This window comes from Ixodes scapularis, unplaced genomic scaffold (genome assembly GCF_016920785.2).
Source record: "Ixodes scapularis isolate PalLabHiFi unplaced genomic scaffold, ASM1692078v2 ptg000712l_1__unscaffolded, whole genome shotgun sequence".
Classification (NCBI taxonomy): domain Eukaryota; kingdom Metazoa; phylum Arthropoda; class Arachnida; order Ixodida; family Ixodidae; genus Ixodes; species Ixodes scapularis.
In genome coordinates this window covers 437,333-457,608 of record NW_024610026.1, presented here as the reverse complement: position 1 = coordinate 457,608, position 20,276 = coordinate 437,333, and the positions used below count along the sequence as shown (strand labels likewise).

General features: G+C 42.4%; 1 protein-coding gene across 1 annotated transcript in view; it reads left to right on the top strand.

Annotated features, from left to right (window-relative positions):
- Positions 1-11,952, top strand: part of LOC120839933 (medium-chain acyl-CoA ligase ACSF2, mitochondrial-like) — a 54,769-nt gene extending 42,817 nt beyond the window's left edge. Inside the window, exons 10-12 of the mRNA XM_040210332.3 lie at positions 6,597-6,738; positions 7,812-7,922; positions 11,818-11,952. Coding sequence (XP_040066266.3) covers positions 6,597-6,738; positions 7,812-7,922; positions 11,818-11,943 — 379 coding nt within the window. The 3' untranslated portion in view covers positions 11,944-11,952. The remainder of the gene's footprint in view (positions 1-6,596; positions 6,739-7,811; positions 7,923-11,817) is intronic.
- Positions 11,953-20,276: the final 8,324 nt, after the last annotated feature.

The window sequence follows — 20,276 nt, the reverse complement described above, 5'->3', positions numbered from 1 at the left end:
ATTCTAAAGTTTGGGAATTGTTAGTAATGTGTGCTCGAACGTGGTGGGCGCTTCCACGTTAATTTACGGTATATTTAGTTGAATTTAAATATTCACACTAAAATAAAAATATGTTATTCGTTATTAAATTGCTTAAAGAAAAACACACTTTCTCATTTATATTTTTCTTCTAACTCGTGTTTTTTGGTTCTCAAAGTTTTATGATTTAGTTTTTTCCGACCACTTATTTTAAAAAAAAATTTCCCAGCCCAATTCCTTCTCGGACTTACGTTCTACAATCTAGTGTTTCCTCTATTCGTACACCGCTCTTACCTACTTTGGGCTGTTTATTCTGGCGATATTTGTCTGGTAGACCTACGGACAAGTGGAAGGGACGAAGCTATTTTTTGTTGTCTCCAAAGAACTAGAGATTGAAATTGCCCCTTCTTTTGCATAACCTCACCAACAGACGTTAAACGGACACCTGTAACTGCTATACGTTATGCTAGATAATAATACATTTTTATGTGGCTGGATAGGATTCGTTCATAACAAAAAAACAATTTCCATTAAAATTTTAGCGGTAGATTTTGGTAACGAAAATCATCTGAGCTATTCGGAAACGTGTTGTATTTCTGGACCGGCGCCCTGAAATCGAAAAGTATTTGGAAATGCGCCTAACTGAAAATTAGATTCCCGAAGAAAATCTAGTGCTATTTTTGTTTTGTCTAATGCTCATTTTGTGATATGAACTAATGGGTACTCTCTCGAGGCCCTTAAAGAATGATGTTATAGTGGAAATTTTTTGTCCTAAGGGCGATTGCAAAAACACATTTGAAATAAGCACACTAAGAGACGCGTGTTGTTAGTCAGCGTTGTTTTTCCTATGTGTCCTCTCCTTTTGTCCTTAATTGCGTGCTGTTGCTGCTACGATGACCTCTTATTACCAACTCACCTAACTTCATATATATATATATATATATACAGGGATCGGCCGTATTTCAAATACAAGTATTTGAAATACGTATTTCAAATACTTTGTGTATTTTGCATTTGTATTTAATTACAAATCGGGCAATGTATTTGATGTGTGTATTTAAATACTAAAACATGGGTATTTCAAATACAATTGTAATTAAATACAATTTTGTGGGCGAAAATACATCTTGTTTTTATGGATGTGGTTGTAAATATAGTCTCCATCCTTTATTCGGCCATGGTGCTTTTTTCCTTTTCTTCTCCGGCTTTATTTTAAAGGCACTCTCCAGAGCAGGAAGAAAACTACGTTCTGCACCGAATGCAGTGTCTTTCAATCAAGCACAAGCTTTTAGTTACTTTGTGATTACGGTGCTAGTCCAGGGCAAGAATAGTGACGAAACCGACGTTCACAGGCAGACTGGCTAAATAAGTGCCTGTGACAACTTATGATGCTTTCCAGCCTGACTTCCATCCATATTTTTGCCTGGAACATTCTAAATGCGCGGGTCGTCCAGATTTTCGTAACTGGTGCGAGTTGCAACAATAAAACATTATCTAGCTAGTGCTGCGCGTCTTGGTCGTCTCGGTTCTTTGTTGGTCTATACCAAAATGTAATCAACAAAAAAAAGCTGCTTGAAGCTCTGTACTTTTTTCACCTATTACGTCCAAGCTGATTACATTTTCTTTTTGTGATTATATTTCTATTACGTTACTAGAGCCTGGCACACTAACTCCCGAGTGTGCAATGCAAAATTAAAATGAGATACCCAGAAACCCGTTGCACGTGCCCTGAAGCCGCTGACGCAAATTTTGAGGAATGTATTTGGAAAAGTATTTCGAAGAGACCAAATACATTTGGTTGTATTTGTATCATGAACTTAAATGCTTTTTTGGAAATGTAATTAGATTTGTAATTCAATACATTTTGACGAAGTATTTTGTATTTGTATTTCGATACATATTTGCATGTATTTTGCCCATCCCTGTATATATATATATATATATATATATATATATATATATATATATATATATATATATATATATATATATATGAAGTTAGGTGGGGTTGGTAATAATAGCTATCTTAGCAGCAACAGCACGCAACTAAGGACAAAAGGAGAGACAGGACACAGGAAAAACAACGCTGACTAACAACTCGCGGCCCTTATTCTGCTTATTTCAGATGTGTCGCTTCTGAAATAAGCGGAATGCAAGTCCATAATCAAACTCGAGAATTCAGCGCTCAACACATTGACTTGTTCAGCAAGTCTTATACTGCTTTGGCGGATAAAGAAAGAGAAGTGGCGCTCGCACACTTGTCAATGAGTCGCACTATCGTCCAAAGCCCCAATAATTTCTCTAGTGAGGGGTTGGCCACCCCACGGCAATACAGTGTATTTTCTGAACCGTGCATAACAAGTTCACAACCACAGCTTGGTGCAGCGAAATCGTTAATGGCCAGAAACAATCTTGTTCAAATTATTATGATGCTCTCGCAGCTGATCATTGACAAATGTGACTATTTGTCCGACATACCTTTCGCCACGTGAGAGTGATATGGAATATACCTTTCCTTCTGTACACTGAATACGAAGACTTCTTAGACTGACAGCGTTGTAAACTATTTTATAAAAACTGCCTATTTTGTTTGGTAATGAAAGATCCATACTTATGTTTACCGGGTTTGCTATATATCTTTGAGCAATAAGATATCCTGTGTAGAGAGGGCACCTCTCCCGATCTACACATAATAAAGAAGAAAAATGGTGTGAGTTTTCATTGCTCGTTCCACCATTTTTTTTTTCAGTTCTTTTTCCATTGGCAGAAATACATTGCGTGCTTTTTATGCACTGAAGGACTTAACGAATGGAATTCGTTCGGCAGCACAATTTAGTTCAGCTTTGTGCATCACAGCAAAGCCCGTGTCATCTACTAGCAACGCAGTTCATGCAACCGGTGGCGTACATTTGCCCGTTAAAGTGCAACAACTCCACCCCTATGGTCCTCAGTTCGCAGCTTAGTCTAGGAAGTCAGCACCTGAGCTGCTGTCACGTGGGGGATAAGTGTCGCAATGGGCGCCCGAGGCTGGTTATAACCGCTGCACCTCTGAAGACGATGCTATTAACGCGATAGCGTTTAGGAGATCTGTCGCAGAAAATCTGTCGTAGGCGTTGAGGTCCACGTAGGCGTCGATATCAGCGTCGATGAAACCGAAAAATCTCACAATGCATTGCGCGCACCCACGTGTGACGTAACACGTGGCTGCGCGTGTTGCGGTATAAGGTTTACCCTCTAAATTTGGCGGAAATAATTTCCCGACAAATTTAAAGAAAATGTTTCCGCAAGATTTGGTGGAACATTTTTTCAACAAATTCAGCTGGTAAATTGCATAATTCAACGCACGCTGCCAAGTGTGACGTCACATGTGACATCACACGTGGCTGTGCGCCTTGCATTATGGGACCACACACACACAAGTATGCACGGCTTGGACGCGAGCACACGTATATCTGAGGCTTTGCGGGCGGGACCCGATAACGCTGTCGTATTCCACTCTTAAAGGTGGAGCTTAGCGTCCTCAAGTTTTTATTTACTGTGTCAGCCATCGGATTCACACCTTCCTGTCAAACAAAGTGAGTCGTACTTGGAGGAACAGTCCTTATTTCTTCTACAAGCTCACAAAAGAGATGGGCTTGTGTTAACGTCGCCCGATACGCTCGTTACCAACACCCTTGCAGCAATTGACACGGTCTTCCAACACCGCAATAGCTTTTTCTTATCGAAGGTAAAATGTAAGGAGAAGAAACCTTGCCTCTCATTGGTGCTGAAAGGAATAGTGTGCCTTCAAGTTCAAGAAAACAAATTTCAGTTTGTAACTTTTCTTCCATAAAAAAATACACAAACAAAATTGTCCTTGAAAAGGCATCGTGTAAGAAGGGAGGACTTGGAAAAATGCTCTGGCCTTTCACCTACAAGCTCATTTTTTTGACAGCGGACGATCCATTCTTACTAAAGAACTGATATTATTGCACCAGCTTTCTCAGACAACACAGTGACAGCGTACTCTGCTGATCTCAAAGACTTTTATTAATAAATTAAATTCCTTAAGAAGCACTTTTAACATGTGTGGAAAATTGGATTGACACATTTGGAGCTGCTGCGTTTTAGAATGATTCAGGCGTGTCTCAGGGTACTTCCCCTGAGTTACTCACGGTTGATCTTCGATCTACTTTTGCAGAATGGGATGGAAATATCCTCCTGCAAAGGAACGGGGTTTTTATTTGGTTGCACATTGTCCCGATTCTCAGTGCCATATACCTTGACCACCTTAATATGATAATTTCAGGTCGCCTAGTCAGTTCAGTAGTTAAAACTTTTTCCCGTCGTAGAGAATTCTTTATTTTTCTCAAATATGTAGAGAATAATGACTCTTTATCATTTTTTTTCATAGTTATATTTTTACCTCATCTCAACCTACGATAAACTGAAGGCGAAAGCAACGGGCTGCCATGTCCAAGCACAAACCAGTTAGAAACCACGTGTTATTTCGGCGTGCGTATCTGGGAGACTCGCGCATTGCTACGCATGTCGGAACAATACACCACATGGTTTCTAACTCGCTCGTGATTGGACCTGGCAGCCTGTAGGTTTGGTCTTCAGTTCATCGTAGGGTGAGACAAGGCATAGCTTCAGAACATGTTTGCATCCCTTGTAGAAATATCATGAGCATCCGAACAAAGGATAAGTCAGATTTTTGAACCTAACAATTCCTTTGCAAGAACATTATGTATTTTCGTCACAAGAACCAAGAGTCAAAAAACACCCCTTTATGATCGGCGCAATCAAATTTAGAAAAATTAAGCATAGTTAATCTATGCCTAGTCAATACTCTGGGAAAATCCTGCCCACATTTGTTCAAAGTGAGCTTCTATGCGTAGCTCTCAACGCTCAGTTCGCAGGATACCCGGATTAACTTTTATTATCTGTATTCTAAATGATGTTGGCGAAAGTAATATATGATAGTAAAGCACAACCGTTGAGAGACAAAAAAGAAATACCGGTGGTGGTGCCCTATATGCAAAAAAAATGCATATCCAAAAAAAACGATAGCAAACCAAATTAACATAAATGTGTTTTCTTCCACACTAAACACATTGATAATTTTATGTAGAGAATATACAACGCAGTCATTGCTAGACAAAGCGGCACAAAAACACAAAAATTCCTTTTTTCAGTATACAGGAGTGGTATATTCTACAAAACACACGTGTGGCAATCGGTTTATATGTCAGATAACCAGGCAGATGTTTCAATCATCGGCTGCCCGAGCATCCTAAAAACACAAACACGACTGTCTCTGCTTATCTAGGAACTCATTGCGGAGACTGTGGTTGTGATCCTCTTTTCACAAAAGGCACTACAATGGGGAGGAATGGCGACCATTTAAAAAGATAAATAATTAAGACTGAGAAGGTAGCGCGACTTGATGACAAATCTGTCATCGCCTCTTTTGTTTCTTTATCCGCCAAAATATTATAATATTTGGTGAAGTAGTCAATGTGATGAGCGCAAATTTATCAGGCATTTTGATATCGGTTTCTTTGCAATGTCGTCCTGCTTCTCACAACAAAGTAAAAGAAATGTGATTTGGCAGTCAGCACTGTGTTTTTACTTTTGTGTAATCTCCTTTATTTCTTGCTTGTTACGCGCCCTTGATGCTAATATATTTGGAAACACACGTAACTCGAAATGTGTCTGGCGGAGTGTATTTGGCGCAGCTAGACTTGCGCCAAAAACAACAACAAATTTTTTCGTTACCAGGTGATTTTGTGGAACAAGTTTTCCCTCTCTTAACTTAAAAAAAAGAAAAAAAACTTGTTTTAGGAGTTCGGTATTCCGAAGGTCTTTCGACCTACCAAAACTAAACGCATTTTGGAATACCTAGTCTTTACTCTATCCAGCATGCTATTCCCCATTTCTAAATTTAAGATAGCTATTGATAAATCAACGAATGCATGTGATTCAAAAACAAACATTCAATTTTTCCTCCCCTGCTCATCGTGGTAGTGTCACATGTAGTATAACATGCAATTGGAGCAGGCAGTCTAAAAAAAAAAACACAATGTTCCGCATTTTCGTTTTTTGTTTTTCTGGCGTGAGTTTAGTTGCAACCCTCATTTCACAACAAGAAACTTCTTGTATCCCGTCGGTATACAAGAAGTTTGTATCCGGTGGGGATATACCCGTATTACAACATCTGACGCCATGTTTCAGTGTTGTCACCAGAAACCCTCAACCTCTCACACCAAATTTTAAACTATAAACCTTCGCGAAACAAAAAAATGTTGTTGTGACTTGAAATTTGGTTACTAATTCAAATGATTGTATGTGTATCTTAAACTAATTTTGAAGCAAATTAGTTTCGATAAAAATGTTCGTTGAAGCTCTCCTTTAAAGATATTTAAAAGCGGCAATGCACTTTAGAAGTTTGCTTTGTGTTATAATAATAAATCTTGTTAAATAATCCGAATCACCTCTGTCAGGCCATTGTATCACGACTTGAGGAAAGATTAAATGTAATCAAATTTGAGTGCAGCTTTGAAAAATGTTTACCCTCTCTGGTCAACCGTTCACAGGGACGAGGCGACCATGAGCGAGGACGGTCGAATCACATTTTCGGGCCGCATCAAGGAGATGATTAACATTGGCAGTTTTAAGGTGCCGCCACTGGAGGTTGAGAGTGTCCTCAACACACACCCCGATGTGGAAGAGGCGCAGGTATGTTTCCTAAAGCGCGGCAGACGGTGTGAGACGCGCATCTGTGGAGCTGCTTCTTGCAACGCTGTGCTTTAAGACACCGGGGCATCAACCTGAGCGCCTTTATTCGAAGAAAGCCCTAATATCTTAGTACTATACCAAGAACAGTTGACGAGTAACAGTGTTCAAGCCATTTCTCCATTTTATAGTAATGTTTAAAAAAATGCACTAGCAGGCTGAGCTCACTTCATCGAAGGGACCCGGTCACGTAATGTGCTTTGTGGCGATGATGTTGAAAAAAAAAAAAAACAAGAAAAACTGAGACATGGTAGCGGAAACGTTAGGAACCAATATTCAGCATAGGCTTTTGTTTAGAGCTTCCGTTAATGTGCGCGTTTATCGGCGGACAATTTTATTGGGTGAAAGGGCAGGTCGATGTCGCCGTCCATCTTTCTCCTTGTAACCCAACTCCTCCAGCTTAACCCATTCTCCCCACTTGACTGCTCTCCTTTTAGCACAGTCAAATCAAAGTTGCCTCCCTAATTTACAACCAAAAATCACCGAGATTTTCACACATATTCGCTGCTCTGACCGGTTCGCTATATAAACAAAGAAAGTTCAAAATCAACGCGATATTTTGGCTGGGTGTGTGTGCAATCCTCGGACTCGTTGCGTCGATGGGTCTTACAATCTGATTTGAAACTCGTGAGGAATGGGACGGTGGAGTGGCAAAACTCCTGTATTCTTGGTCTTACTCGCCGTATTCTGTCAATAGGTGGAACGTAAACAAATAGAGGCCAAAATAAAGGCTTGAGAAGGTGGCTGATACTCTCCAGTGACTAATATTTTGCGAGCAATAATCGAAAGGCATGTTTTGGAGGCCATTTTTTGCCTGCGGAGGGCTCTTTTTTTTCTCCCAAGACGGTACATAAGTTTTTGACCTCATGTCTTTTGAATGCACGGTGCCACTATCAGTATAATTTTGCAGCAATTTGTTTATGTTTTACTGTAGAGAAATAAAATCTAGTTTGGTTCTTTAAAGTAACGCATATCAAAGTTACATGCTCTTTCATTTTTTTTTAATTTCTCGGTAGGTGATTGGAGTACCGGACGAAAGGCTGGGAAATAAGATATGCGTCTGGATCAAACTGCAGCCATATAAAACCTTGTCTCACGAAGACATCAAGACCTTCTGTAAAGGAAAGGTATGCAATCAAATTAAGGCGTACGAAGACTAGTTTAATATAAGGAGACGTTTATGAGTTTCTTGTAAAGAAATTTTTCAATTTCAACATAAACCCCAAAGCCTCAAGGCTATCCGTTTTTAATAAAGTTGATATACGGGTTTTAGTCTGCAGTTTTATGCTGAACATAGAATATGTTCACAAAAATATGTAATTCTGCCAGTTTCATAATAGCGTTTCAAATATCATTTATTAAAGTATTTAGTTAGTAAACCAATATGGTGAGGTCCAATAATACTAAATTCATGGCCACAAGAAGACTGTTATAGTTGACAGACATTTTACATAATTATGAAACTTATATACGCGGTTATTGGTTTTATTGGATACAACATTCTTAAGGGAGTGCTGGTACACGAACATCGTTTTTGGTATAGGGTTATTGAACTCGGCGGTCATTGCATTCCATCTTCGGCTTATACGCTGGAAAACATCCGAGTTCTAGAGCGTGGGTCGGCTGGCTTTAAGCGGTTTCCATATGCGAAATCTCGTGAATGTGAAGCATTACGAATGCTTCAACCAGCACATGAATAAAACTCGTGAAAGAATAATGGAGGAAATAACCATCGCAATGAGTTGGGCAATTAACTATAAATTGTAATGTGTAATATTTTTTGGAACGTGTAAAAATATGTAATATGTAATATTGTGTGATATTTTGCAATTTATATTGTCCCAAATCGATGCCACCGCAACTTTGAATGCCGTCCTTATTTTAAGTCAGCCAACACTTATGTGAAAAAAAATCTCCTTAGATTGAAATAATCTGGGTATTGTTTTCGGATGTCTGTCACCTTGTCTAGAAACAGCGTGCAGAAAGATCTTCGCCAGAAATAAATTGTGATGTGTGTATGTTCTAGCGAGTGCGTCTGAATTAATTAATCTCTAATGGGTGCCTGGTGTCTTTGCCGTAGAGAAGTGTAGCCAGAGCGGTACCACTGATAACCTGTGGTCTTTAACGTGCATTACGGAATTCTGAAACACAACCGCACAAAGGTGCGACGCCCAGGCAGATAGAAACTAGCAGGGCTGAGAACTGAGCTCATGGTCCCTGGGTTTTTTCAGAGTAAGTGTTCGGTTCACATGCTCCCGGCTGCAGTGCAACGACACACTCAGACACCTCTCCCCCTCGAAGCCTGCTGAACCCTATATTTCGCGGCTTCTTTTAGTCGCCGAGGTCGAGGAATGTGAAGCCCGCAAACGTTTCTGCAACGTCTATTTGCCGATGATTGTGCATCAGACAACGCGGTGTCTGGTGAAACGGATTTCACACAGCTTATGAGAGATGTTAAACGAATTGAATCATGGTGTATTAACAATAAGATGTCATTGAACGCTAGCAAGTGTGTTCATGTGCGCTTCACTAGAAAACATAATAAATTGACTCATCAGTACTATATTAACAATAAAAATATTAGAATTGAACCACCGTAAAAATATTTAGTTGTTATATTTTCTGAAGACGGAACATGGACAGCTCAAGTGAACAGTGTCGTTTCCAGGGCTGGCAGGGCTTTAAGTGTTTCGCAGCGCAACCTTAAACATGTAAGCAAAGAGCTTATGAAAGCAGCGTATAAAGTGTATGTTAGACAGATATTAGAGTATGCCTGTCTTGTGTGGGATCCGTTTTACCAGGTTCGGATCAGTGCTATAGAACGTATTCAATCTGTTGCTGCTCGGTTTGTCCTGTGAAGATAAGATCGTTTCTGTAGCACAACTGAAATGAAAAAGGAACTCGGATGGGCGAATTTAAATGAACGTCGTAAAAGGCTGCGTCTCAAATTGTTTTACTCGATTTATCACAACCAAACAGGATTTGTGCTGCAAAGTTTCTGCATTCACCATCTTACCGTTCTGCTCGTACAGACCATTGCTATAAGGTTCAGCCGTATTTCTCCAGGACAAACATTATGAAACACTCTTTTTTTTGCACAAACCATCGCAGAATGGAATTTATTACCGCCGGAAGCGGTGTGCCGCGAGACTGTGGATCTCTTTTTTAATGCATTGTGCCCCCCTGCAATAATGCTGTATAGGCGCTGCGGGGTTTTTTTATTAATAAAGAATAAAAAGCTGGGAGACGGCTGAAATAGAGTCGCTGTAAAAGGTGCAGCGCGCATCCGCGGCACTGAAATGAATGCCGAGAACGGTAGGTATTGAACCGGTTGTAGCACACGATGGACGAGCGGCCGAGGGCTGGTGAACAGCTGCGCTTCCATCTGTGTGAAGGCGTCTCAAAAAAGGAGACTTCAACAGGTGTAAAGCGACACGTGCGCCAATCCGCCTGGGTCCGTTTTTTACGGCTTGTTGTGTTTCTTGGGAGAAAGCTCTTTCCAAAAGAGTTTCACTAAATGCTGATAAACACTTGTGAATAAATTCCAGAGATGTACCAAAAGAAAATGTATTCACTTTTCTGTCCAGGAACTATAGGTTTTGGGGCATTTTTTGTAGACTTTCTATAAAACTTAGTGTATGGAGATTACATCAAATTTTTTTAAAAAACAGATATTTTAACAACGTGTCTATCTCCATTATAAAGGTTATAGATCAATGTTTCGCGAAAAAAGCTATATTATGAATATTATGTTTAGGTTTGTCACAATACAACCACGGAAACTTGCACTACTCACCCCTTGCCCTGTGCACATATGCAGGCATCACAAGTACACACACCACTGAGCACTCAATACACTAGCTAATCAGTTCTGTTGGCAGCTACACCTCTATGTACACCGTCCAATTGAAAAGCAATCATTTGAAAAATGACCTTCAAAGAAGATTTAAAAATTGCGCGAATGTTGACTTTTATGCCAAAAAATTTGTATGAAATTTGATATATAAGGTTGGTGATCTGCATCTCCAACTATAACGCATTGTAAAAGGCAATATTTATTCGACACAGTCGAAATAATCAGCAACCTCAACGAGGCTCCAACCGGTCGTGATGTCGCGTCCCCGAACCGCATCTAATTATTTTCTTAAATCTTGTCAATAGAAATTACAGAGAAATATGCTGACAGGAAGTCTAATCAAACTTTGCGATAGAAATTCTGTCGCATTCCTGTCATCCGTACTTTACAAACTTGGGTTGAAAGTCAATGGAAATTCTATTGAAAATTGTCATAGGACGTGAGCGGATAGGGATGAATAGGAATCGTTCAGGAGTCTCAGAACAGAGCTAGGAAAATGTATTTCATACCACGCTAAAATGTGAGCCTGATTTCATATATATATATATATATATATTGTAAAGGCCTATTGGCTATAAGCGAAGGACTCCCTGTGTTGTTCATGCCGGAGCTTTCCGAAAACAGAAAGAAGGATGCGAGAGCAAGTATGCCAAGCCTCTTCGCGGGAGCCAATCCCCGAAAGGCCAGACATAATTGGCCTTCCCACCTTTGCGACGGCGCCCGCGGCAGAGCAGATGGGCGGTCACATAATTGGCAGGTAACGTGTGAACTCAATCCTGACAAGCGCTGACGTCACAGAAGCCGAGGGCGCGAGGTTGATGTCCGAACAGAAGACGGAGGGACGGACAGTAACTTTCACTTAATATGCGGGTGAAGTGTCCCTTCACGCTTCTTGAATTGTACTGTTTGGACAGGCCTTGTTCTTTTTAGTGTCACGTGGTAGATGAGACGTTTTCAAGAGGGAGCACGCGCACAGAACCTTGGGCGCGGTGTTTGGGGATTTTCGCGAAGTGCGGTAAGCGCTTGAGTACAACGAAAACACTATTTCCAATTCTAAAAAGAACTAACAAGAAAAAAAAGGAGTGGCCGAGGAATTGAAGCAATTAATATTTTAAGGCATTCCTTGTTTATTGTGTACGCAATCACAACAAACTTCATAATTACAGATCCACGATTACAAGATACCGGAATATGTGCTGTTCGTGGACTCTTTCCCGAGGACACTGACCGGAAAAGTACAGAAGCACAAAATGCGGGAGGAAAGCGTGCGACTGCTGAACTTGTCAAGATGATCAGCGTCAGACAAAAAAACACGCGGAAAAAATAAAGTATACATTCCACACGACATCAACGCGACTGTGGCACATTATTCACTGAGGTGGAATCTGTGTTCCACAGGAAGGAATATCATTGACCACGAACTTGATTGATTAAACATTTAAAAATCACATGAAAACATCCCAAGAGTTCAAGCATGCTTAAAGGCCGACGTAAACTTCGAGCTTTCCACTCTTCTTCACTACATCATTTTGTATATGCTTTCCATATTCGAACCAGTTTCAACTTGCCTCAACACTGCATTGCTCGAACTTTAGAAAAGGAGGGCACTAAGGTTATTTTTCATACAGAAAAGCGAAGTTGTGCGTCGGTCTTTAAGAAAAACAATTTTGACATCGGGTAATTTGTAATTTTTATTTAGTCTCATTAATTTCTATATCAACCCGGGTCTAGTTACGAATATGGTGGCACCTGTGAAACGCCCTTTTGAGGTATGAACTATCAGCTCCGGAACGTCGTTTATGTAATGGGATAGTATTCTTAAGCTACCGCACCCCCCCCCCCCCCTCTCCCCTCCGGATTTGTTTGTCTATCTGGCTTCCTAGCACGCAGTAGGTAAGCTAAGTAGACCATTTCAGCTCACATTCTTGCTTCTTCATATTTGTAACCCCTTCGAAGGACCTGACAACCTTGACATCGTCCTAGAGGTCGTCCTGGAAGTCGTCCTAGAGGTCGTTCTGGAAGTCGTCCTAGAGGTCGTTCTTCTCGTCGTCCTATATACGACATCCTTTATAGAACGTATTTGAGTTCTTACTATAGGACGTCGTCCTTAAGGCCATCTTAGAAGTCGTCCTTACGATCGCCCTTGTGATAGTTCCAGACGTCGTACTTGACGTTGTTTTAGACGTCGTGCTTCAGGTTGCCCTAGAAATCGTCCTTGAGATCACCCACATGTCGTCCAAGAGGTCTTCCTAGACGTCGTCTTAGATGTCATCCTTGAGATTCTCCTAGACAAATGCTGACACAATTCATGAACGAACCACCTAGGGCGTATTTCTGACGTATTTACGGGCAGTTTTAGCGGACGCTGGACCGACGTATAACGGGCGTCGGGACGATCGCTTCCTCAACACCTCAAAGTCGGCGTAAATACGCGGGTATTTGGCGACTCGACCAAGACGAACCTGGGCGCTCCGGCGTATTTCGGCGTGGCGAATATGGAAGCTTATAGCGCGGTTCCGGCCATTCAGCTCGCGAGTTGACTGCCGAAACTTACTCGAGCATTGGCTTGCCTAGCTTTGCGGCCTCCTAAGTGGCTTGATTCAGCCGCCGAAATGTGCGCTCGATTGTCGTGTTCGCCTTTTTGATGGCGAACTGCAGGGCCGGCGTTAGGCATGGGCGAGCGGGGCGGGCGAGCGGGGCGGGCGCTCCGGGCCCCGCGCTTACGACAGGGCCCCGCAAGTGACAGAGGGGCCCCGCGGTCACTCGCCGGTTGAACTTTTTGTAAAATTTCAACATCGCCACTACAGATAACTTTCATTGCTGAATTTTCCAAAGGAAAAAAAAATAGTTAGCTGACCGACGGGCGCGGGGCCCTTCGCCAATTTGCGGATTGCTCCACCCGGACAGAAAAATTCCTGTGTTACAAAACTAACCTCTCCTCGGAAACGACGCAGCTGGACCTAGTTACGAAGCACGTGGAAGCATTAATTACGTGGCTGGAAGCTTACCGGAGACATGGGTTTGCTGATGCAAGGACAACTTCGAACAGCCTATGCGAACAACTGGAAATTTCGAATGAGCTAAAGGACTTTCGACAAGGACGGAAATCTCGGGCATCTGAGCAGGAGCGTACTGCCGATCCCATGAAGGCGTTTGAGAGGGATTACTTCCTTGTAATTGTTGACCAGGCGCTCATGTCGATGAAAGAACGCTTTACACACTCCAAAGTCACTCGTCTGTATTTGGTTTTCTTTATGACATTCCGGCCCTTCAGAAACTTAGAAAAAGCGACATTCTTGAAAAATGTACCACTCTCGAGGCGTGCCTGAAGCACGCCAGTAGCTCTGATGTATGTGGCACCTCACTGGCGGAGGAGCTTCATCTTTTGTCTTTTGTTTTAAAAGAGCGCTCGTAAGTCAATGAATGCTTGGTACGCTTGCTGCAAAGCGAACTCCGAAGCTTCTACCCGAACACATGCATTGCTCTCCGAATTTTGCTAACCATACCGCTCTCCGTTGCCTCCGCGGAAAGGAGCTTTTCGAAGTTGTAATTGATCAAGACATACCTCCGCTCAACGATGACACAAGAACGTCTCTCTGGCTTGGCTACGCTCTCCATAGAGCAGGAAATTTTGTCGACCATTGATAAAACTAGTGTTGTAAATATGTTCAGTGCAAGAAAGGTGAGAAAAGTTGCCTTTTAAGTTTGCAGACAGGCAAAAGGTCCGCTTCCGCCTGTCTGCACATACAGGACGCGGTGAGCCAAGCACGGCGAATGATGACGAAAATATACTTTTACAAAAAGTATATTTACATTACAAGACGCGCTGCAATGTATATAAAAATTTTCAAGAAAGAGCTTTTCGATAGCGCCATCATGGACGTGGCACGTGCCGTGTTAGCTCTCCGAAGCGGTGAACTTGCCCGTCCTAGACTGTGTGATATTCCCATTGGGCTGGGCACTTGCGTAGTGTATTGTTGCTTTCCTTCATATCTTCGTATAGTCTATGTTTTGTAATGTTATTTTATCGTTTTCCTTGTTGTGACTTTATGGCTGGCGTGCGTCGATAGCACCTTTGTAATTGCTCAGATCTCTGTTCTGTCCATTTATTGCATATATAAAAAACCAAGCCAATCTGCACATAGCACTACTGAATAAATACACACCAGAGATATCCCGCATGATAATCTGCCCGTCTCGTTTTTCTTCATGTTTAGTATAAGCGAAGTTATTTTTAAATTTCAGATTTTGCTTTTTAAACTTTTGTAGACATTTTTTTTTACTTTCTTGCCCTTGCCCGCGTTATGTAGCGCCGGCCCTGGCGAACTGTACGAAAACGTAATATATATTTCGAACAAACGATGAACGATTGAAAGAGAAGAAAATACCATCTATATGGCGAGCGATTTTAAGAAGTTATGAAAGGAGAGGTTTTGATTAAAGATCGCGGCCGTCCTCCTGCCGGCACTTGATGGCAACCTGGCGATTGCAAGGTACATTTTTGAGACAAGCGCTAGCAAATTAGGCTTTCGTTGCTCATTATCATTCAGTTATTTCTGCCTCCTATCGCTTTATACCGCGATCTTCTTTGTGCAAGTTTTAATTTTTTTACCTGTTGATTCAGCTATTTAGCGTGCACTTTCATCGTTACTGAAGGAAAGTAACGACGAGCATATCCTGGGATAGACATGGTGTGGTCCAGACAGAATATGCCCTAACCGCCAAAGAATCACCATAAAATATGACTGGGGTCTCCTGACGAGGTTACAGGAGCCCGTCATCCATCAACCGCCCCGGGAAGCTGACCGAAGAGGTCTGTTTGTTCACCACAACGCTCCAGCCCTTCCGCGTAGCAGACGAAGACGCTATCGGCTCCTTTGGGCATGCAGTTCTGCCTCACCATCCTCTGACGCCTAATGTCTTCAGTTTTTTTTTTTTTTTTTCAAGAACCTACTGCGAGGCAGGCGTTCCCAGAACGATGACACGGGGATTGTCGAGTTGGAGCACTCCAACGAGAGCCGAAACAACGACTTTACAACAAGGTGTATGCCAGATCATCCGTCGGGGGCCAGGTGTGTCGTCGTGTGTGTGCAGTGCCTCGCAAAAGGTTTTCTCAGGGCCGTAGCTAACAGCGCTCGTAGCGACCGCTTTAGGGCTTTAGGTTAATACGCTAGATAACCATCATCACGTGTTGTGTGCCAAGATTTTAGTGTGTTTTCAACTGCCCGATATTGATCACGTAGACGCGTTTGCAGAAGAGCTGCGAGGAGGAGAAGAAATCGTTGATCGTCTGCAACAATCTCCGTTTTTCAACCCGTAAGAATGCAAGTCATGCGCAATTCTGTACGCTTTCTCTGGTTTAAGTTGCTCCCTGTATTCAATGTAATCTCACCAAAGCCGTGTTCCACAATTTACTCGGTCTTACTCTAGGCTAAGGGTTTTGTGCCTAGCCGTTCTAAAGCCTACCCTCGTCCAGTGTTTTTGAATCGGAGTTGTCACATGACACTTCCCGCCGGAGTAACTCGGATCCATTCGGGTAAGATTTGGAACACAGCCTAACTGTGCTCTGTGTCCACGTCGTCTGCTTCGGCTGCCTCGGTACGTTTTCCGTTTGGAGCTCGGCATTCGACGTCGTCTGCTCGCGCTTCACCGTAAAAAATTCGTTAAAATCGCTTACTGTTGTAAGCCCCAATGCCACTCGGATGAAGTCCCCGCTAACACTGATTTGAGAAAAAAGTGATTTGCGGAGATCCGACAAGAAAACTGGACAGCGAATGCGACGTCATGTTACACTAAGTTATAGAGCGAGTAACAAAACGCATGCCGTCTGCTTTTTCCGAAATAGTGGAACATTTAATTATTAAGCAAATCAGTCAAAGGGGAAGAATTTCCTCATAGTAACACGCTTTTCTGAATTCGCGGGTGGTGCGACACTACGGTATTGCTAGCGTGCTCATAACAACAAAAACGAATGAATGAATGCCACACATTCATCCATTTATTGATCTGAATTACCTGGTTTTTAGTGGCACATTTGGTTGCTGAACTTTGCACTTTCGCCGTCTGCAGCTCATTGCTTCCCGAATTCTTTGTGAGGCACTCAATATATAGAGGAGGAACTACTGGTGCATATTTGAACGACAGGCGCCAAAACTAAAGCTCGTGATTTTAGCTCTACCTTGATGGCAATAGTACATACTTTAGAACACCCTTGATTATTATTGTAATCAAAGACAAAAATAGAGGCTGTTGTGGGCGAATTATAGGCAAACGCTATCGCATTTGTGAATCGCCTCCTTGTACTGATACATGTTTTTGTTTTGCATGGTGATCTCCGACATTGGAACGTCTTTCACTTCACGAGCTTCCGAGGATAACCTACATGAGTGCGAAATTCAACACACCCTCACCAATGCTCGGCTCCACCCAATGTTAATATTGTGTGACCAAACCACCACATACAAGCGGTCTTGTCGAACGTAACAACTGCACTCTGGGGGATAGTCTGGCTGCGATTCTGCGTAGATAACATAAAAACAAGCACCAATGTTTTGGCACGACAAACTTTGCATTGAAGAGAATATGTGAATAAGCAACCGGCAAATGACATTCTGAACTGATTAACCGACGCTGCCACAAGAGTCGGCAATGAACGCGGAGTAAATCCGCCGCGCCCGAAACAACAATTTATCGATTAGAGGAAGCGAAGCACACGGACTAGGTCGCAGTTCGCTATCTTACTCAAGAAGTTCAAGCTGCAGAGCATTTTCATACCGACGCTTTAACGCTGCCGGTTGAGCCAGATGGCTTTGTACTGCTCAGAAGACTCCCCAAGAGTAGACAGCGTTGAGAAAAACATCTTTCGAATTACCATGAATCTTTCAAAGCAATCAAACAACTTGGGCACATAACATACACCATCGAAGAACTCTACATGCTTCGCCAACCTAGAAGACTCAAATTTATTACTGCTCACGTGTATCAGCTTAAACTATAGAGTGGCCACAATTAATCTAATCGCTGTAAGATCAGCCAAAAAAATCTATGCCTACACAAAAGAAGTCCAGGATTTCAGCGAACATGCACTGAAGTGGCGGATTTTATCTGGTGAAATTTCAAGGCGTAGCTCCGTTTCAGTGGAATGTTCGGGCGAAATCCTTGAAATTTTAAAATTTGAGTTCTATCGCAGACGACCGTGTTTCATCGATGGTTCTGTTAGTTCTTCTTATATGGACATGGGGCCACCTCTTCGAGTAGGCGAGCTTTGCGACACCCCACAACGGCTGCACTCTGTTAAGACCAGGGTTTCGGATCGAGCCTAAATCCAAAACCGAAAAAAAAAAACGTATTTCTTGTCATACTGAAGCCGAACCCAAAAAACAATCGAACATATTCTATTAAATCTGAACCGGAACAAAACATAAATTTTTGTGGCGGTGACTTGTTCGATGGAAAACGTTTCCACGTGATAAAATCTGAGATGCGCTTGTTTTTGCGTGTCTCAGATTTTGGCGGCAGCGGCGCAGTGTTGTTTAAAAAAAACGACATCAACTTAAAAAGAGTTTGTGAATAATTTTAGGAAATTCGGGCGAATAGAATATTGATTTGTGCAGAAATTAGTTTTTGCATCTAAGGTTCTCTGTAATTTCTTTTTCAAAACATGCAATGTTCTATGACGTGAATATTACAACAAATATGCGATTTTCTCCGTAATTGTGCCAGGTTTTGGATGCATAGCGATAACACTACATGGAGAAGGGAACCAGGGGGACAAAGGGCAAACACAAAACTCCAAACACAGCTAGGTGGCTGCTGCACGATTATGCATGTCCACATTCCCCGACATTCGAGTTGCATTTGCTATGTTGAAATATGAGCTCATTCCTGAAAACAATAACTGATATCTCAGATGTGGTGCCAATAATGATTTCAGGTGACCTAGTTACTTGCAAGCCCAAATTCCACTAATGACGTTTCTTGACATCTTGCCCAATTTGATCATAATTTGAATTATTTTTTACGAAACATTTAGTTTTAATTTTTACGAAACATTTATTTTTTAATTGCACAATAATTTGTGGCGTGTTATCAGAACAGTGTCTTCAAAGGTGGTACGCATTTATACACTGAATCAAAAAAGCCTGGCCAACACTACCTCGTGCATTAGGAATCTGCTTGATATGTATGTTGACCCGGTGAAGTTCGGAACTGTTAAGCGCAAGGTTACAGTTGACTTCTTTATGCTATGTTCTATCACGGCACCTAGGCCGTGCTTAATAAGTACGTAAGGATATGCATGCGCGGTCATCTTCTAAGGTTGGTTTGAACCGATTCCCGCTTGGTCGAACCAGTAACCGAACCGATATCTCGCAAATGTCACTCAACCGGAGCGAAATACAAAGCTAGTGAACACGAATTGCACAGCAATAATAACCGGTTCGACACTCCTGTTAAAATAAGTATAATATATTTTTAATCTAATTTGTGTCAATAAATCGGCATACGGTTATTTCTTGTAAGCAATGTTCAAAAGGAGAAATAAAAAAAAATAAAGGAAGACACTTAACACTGCTGAAGTATAGGAATGCGAAGACATTCCTACACGCAGCGCATTCTCACAAGCAGCTCGCCCAGCTGTCCTCCACACACTGTTAGCGAAAATGTAATATTACAGCCGGTTTACAGCCCATTTTCACTCATTAGCATATTCTTACACGCTCTGCTAGTGATAAATCGTCAAACAATTACTTGGGGTAGTAAACATTAGTGTTTCGGTTTACACGACTGGGCGTGTAAGCAACACTGAAAAAACCCCAGCCCAGCACCCCAAAACGTCGAGCGCCATGTTGCTTCTGCCTTGAAGAGGCAGGGCGGACGTAGGAGTCGAAGGTGAGTGGTGGATTTTTTTACCAAGTTTGTATAAGGAGTATTCACTGGGCGCCATATTCGTGGGTGCTGTTTAGAGCGCATGCTCAGAACGAGCCCACATTAATAGGCTGCTAAGACCGGCAGTCTTGAGGGTGCGGATTGCACGTTACAAAAAAACTGTGGAAGCACGCCATCAGCACGCGCTCAGCAATCGCGCACACAGCTATGACCGCCAGTGAATACTTCCTATAGAATGTAGCACGTCTCAAATTTTTATTACGTGCCGTTCAAGAACGTTAGATTTGCTTTGAGCAAGCCGGCTCAGGCCTTAGGCCCGATTCACAAAACCGGCGTTTAGCGACCCCGTCGGTTGGAAACGACTCGACTGTTCGCCGGTTCTTTTGCGCGAGCTTTCGCTCGGGCGCTGTGAACCCTATGAACTGTGGGGCGCAAAGCTAGCACAATTAGGCACGGCTAGCGTCCCAGTGGAAGCTGCAGAGAGCGAAAACCGAAGACACCGTCGCATAAGAGTGGCAAAGCCGCAATCCTGCGCTGGTCGTTGTCCCGCCGCTCTCCCCGGCACTGTCGACACTTCGCTGCTGGGTGTCTCGTATTTCGACGTTGTAGAGAAACTCGGCGAGCGCGAGGAGTTTCTATATCGTTTTCTGCGTCACCTGCGTGGAGGAAACACGGTGGCGATAGAAGCATATGCTCATGCTGTCAGTCAGTCAACTTGGACAGTCCCCCTGTTGTCCCT